This window comes from Oncorhynchus masou, chromosome 28 (assembly GCF_036934945.1).
Source record: "Oncorhynchus masou masou isolate Uvic2021 chromosome 28, UVic_Omas_1.1, whole genome shotgun sequence".
NCBI lineage: Eukaryota > Metazoa > Chordata > Actinopteri > Salmoniformes > Salmonidae > Oncorhynchus > Oncorhynchus masou.
In genome coordinates, this window is record NC_088239.1 from 29,577,990 (window position 1) to 29,581,804 (window position 3,815).

General features: G+C 43.0%; 1 protein-coding gene across 1 annotated transcript; it reads right to left on the reverse strand.

Annotated features, from left to right (window-relative positions):
* Positions 1-475: 475 nt before the first annotated feature.
* Positions 476-3,020, reverse strand: LOC135518564 (OTU domain-containing protein 1-like). The gene has a single exon (XM_064943731.1). The coding sequence runs from the start codon at positions 2,624-2,626 to the stop codon at positions 1,253-1,255; it is 1,374 nt and encodes a 457-aa protein (XP_064799803.1). The 5' UTR covers positions 2,627-3,020; the 3' UTR covers positions 476-1,252.
* Positions 3,021-3,815: the final 795 nt, after the last annotated feature.

Sequence of the window (3,815 nt, forward strand, 5' to 3'; positions counted from 1 at the left end):
CATGATATTCTGCTGCTAGGAGAACGGTAATTATGTTCTGGCATGGGCGGGGGGGTAGCCAGGAGGTGACGTGAATAAACGTTCCTTTGCACACACCAGTTAGTGTATGCGTATTGACACTACGTGTAGGATAGGCTACTGTGAGTCTATCTAAATACCACGTGAAATTATGATTAGTTCGACTTCATTAGCCTACCTCGCCATGTTTCAATCAATCCTTTGAAACAAATCAATTGAGGGGTCTAATACGCCATCTAATGGTTGTGCAGGGGAATAAAGCAAAACATTAACTCAGCCATTTGTATTTGTTACTCAATAACAGCATCCGAGATTATTCCATTATTCTATTCCATGTCTAGAAAGAAAGTGTGTGTGTGTGTGTGTTGTGTGTGTGAGCATTATCTTGCATGGAGATTTAAATAATGTCAATGTAAGACAAAAAGTAAAATGAACACCAAAAGTGTTATTTCAAAATTGATTTATTTATATTTATTTAACCAGGCAAGTCAGTTAAGAACAAATTCTTATTTACAATGACGCCTACACCGGCCAAACCCGCACGACGCTTGGCCAATTGTGCACCGCCCTATGGGACACCCAATCACGGCCGGTTGTGATACAGCCTGGATACAAATTATTATTATTAAATTATTATTTAAAAACAATGTTGCTGATTGTGCTCCAATTACCTCACAAAGGCATAAAGCTTAGCAAACATAGCCTAATTGTTTTATGAAATTATACAAAAATAACTGTCAATGAACCAGTCAAAAACCTAATAAATAGTCTCACCTAAGTGCTCAAACATAAAACGCATTAATGTAGCCTATAGAAAAAAAACACCTAATCTCCTTCAAGTGTCATTTTTGACAATTAGAGTATTTACAACAAAAATATCAAAATGTAACATGTGCGCTGCACTTCAATTCGGTTACAATACAAAACATAGAAAAATAAATGAATAAGGCAATGTTGAAGTCACACACACATTATTAAAGTGCAATCGATTTTGAGAGAGAGAGAGAGAGAGAGAGAGACCGTATGAGCTCAAGGTGAGTCGTGAGCTGGGCAGTGAGGAGATGTCCTTAGCACAGGGGCCAACAGGGGCCCCAGATGCTGACTGAGACCCTCTCAGACCTCAGATGACAGAGGCTCCACTACTATCAGCAGAGATGATTGGCCCATTTCGTAACAGCTAGCCTACAGTAACACACAGTAATATTTAACTGCAGCAATCGAATAACTATTGGTTTCAAATGTGACCATTTTGTTCAATGTACATTTTAGACAGTGACGCTGCCATCGACTTGGCCAGCTCTTCGTCCCGTTTCCTTTGCATCTGAGAATGACGGAACCAGTCGTCATACTCTGGGTTGTCCGCACACCTGTCCAGCAGGACATCATAGTGTCCGTTACTCAGCCAACTCAACCAGACAGTGGGTTTGGACGAGTCCTCTTCCCCCAAGTAGTGCACCATGGTTGAAATCGTGGGACTCTCCAAGCTACCTCCAGTGGTCAGGTAAATGTTCACATTCAACATCTGACTCATCGCCAGAAGCTCCGGATAGCCTGCCCAGGCACTGTCCTGCGCTGCATTGATCAGGAACTCGCCAACATCCCCCTCAATGATGGGGTTAAACTCATCCAGGTGGTCGGCTATGTGGTGCATTGTCTGGTCTCTCAGCTCCTTGTGCATAGACTGCTCTCCATAGGTGGCTTTGCAGATCGCCCTGTACAGACAATTGCCATCAGGGATGATGTGGAATCTGTACTTGTGTACCTTCTCCCGAAGGTATTTGTTCTGTTTCTCCACTTCCGCAATGTAACGCGTCACTTTGTCGTCCTCACATTCTTCTGCTTCTCTCCGTGGAGAGGGCTCCTGTAGGACATTGAGCTCAAAGAGCTGTGCCTCGCCAGATGGAAAGTCCAGGTCTGCACATTCACTATCATTTCTATTCTCACAGGAATCCAAGAAGCCTCGGCCCAAACGGGTTGCCAGGGCCTCCAAGTTCTGATGGGGGTTTTGGCTAACAAGGTCACTCGTAACAGGTTTTCCTTCCCCATTGGCCATGTTCATTCTCTCCTCACACTTTCTGTAACTTGGTCCATCTTTCTTGTCAAAATTGATCAGGTTATTTTCACGTTCGACCTTTTGACTATCACTGAAAAAATCCCCTCTACCTCTGAAGTGATCAATGAAGTCCACAATCAAGTCTCTATCCAAATGATCCGCTCGGTCACGTGGCTGAATCAGGATATCTTGTGAATATGAGTCTGATGGAGACCGTTTGGTTTGGGTTTCCTTTAGGATGTGCACTGGTACGGATCTCTCAGCTTCCTCGGGCCGACGAATAATTATCTCTGCGGTTGAAGTGTAGTAGACTGGCTTCATGGAAGCAGCCTCGTAACATGAAAAACCAGCAGCAGGCATTTTTGCAGTAGATTGAGTCTCTCCTACAGTATTCCCGTTAGTGTCTGCTGGAGTAGGCCCACTCGGTTTATTATTCACAGAGGAGCTCGTTGTTGTTCTGGACAAATGGTCGGTAGTGGTACCACTTGCGATAGTTATCGAAACTTTGCGAGAGGATCCGGGATAGTGTGTCAACGCACTGCTGTACAGCTGCATTTTGAAAGACTCGCCTTTATACCATATGCTGGACACCAAGTGTTACGGAAAGATGACAACAAAGTCTAAAAATACAACCAGTCATCAACAACAGCTAAATGGCAGGGTAGGTTTCCATGGATCCACGGTCTTGTTCCCGCTGTCACACATAGAGACCGAGTTTAGCCATCTTGCGTCAGCGCAGTTCCCCCTAATTTTAGACAGGAAAGTGTAACCTGATCCACTCCACTTCATCCTACCTCATTGCCAAAAGTTAAAGTAGTTATACGTAGAGAAGTAATGACCACAGCGAGGGAATTAAAAGGATTTGATGACAGTACACTCTCGGAACTTCGTTTGCCCAAGTCGGCGGCGTCAAGGGCGGCGTCGCCATTCTGGAATGCGCAAGGCGTGCCAAAAGCTACATCACGGTTACGCGTAGGGATATGCGCAAAAAAGATTCACAACCCCTATTACTTATTGAGAGCAAAGTGATGTCCCGTCCTTAAAAGGATTGTATGGCCCTATACATTTGTTCAAATTCGATTTTATTGGATTCAATACAGCCTAATGCATTTTCTGCCCATGTGCGTTTTAGTGGTTATTTGCCAATGTAGGCTACTTTCTATGCGTAGAAATGTCAGTCATGTTTTATTTCTGTCTGTTTACAAAACATGGAAAATATGTGAAAATATATGTGAAAGATATTCCGTTATGACACTATTATAACACGTCTTTCACATTCTATCATCTGTCATCAATATGTGGATGACAAACTTGTCCTATATGGTAGATCTGTAGCAGCCTATATATTAGGCATATGTGATCTGTATTATGTTGCCTGTCTTGTGTGACCAAATTAAACAACATTCTGTGATGAGGCTGCAAGGTTTTGAAATAGACATGACTCATCTCACAGAGAGGGGTAGATCTCCCATTTTCAACCAGCTCACATTTGTCATTGCATGTCAACTAAAGGAAAAGCTTGTGGATGACCAATTTTATATTTATAAATAGGCGGATCAAACTCTTATCCCCAAACTTTCCTGTTCGGCAAACGTCAATGGGATGTGTAGTTTTGAAGTAACCTGTTTCCAGATTTGGTCGTGCTCTTTTCTAGTCCATTGCTGTCCTTGTCAAGTGAAACATTGTTTGGTATGACAATGGGTGACAAGGAATTGACATGATAGGACAAACAGACTGTCACTCA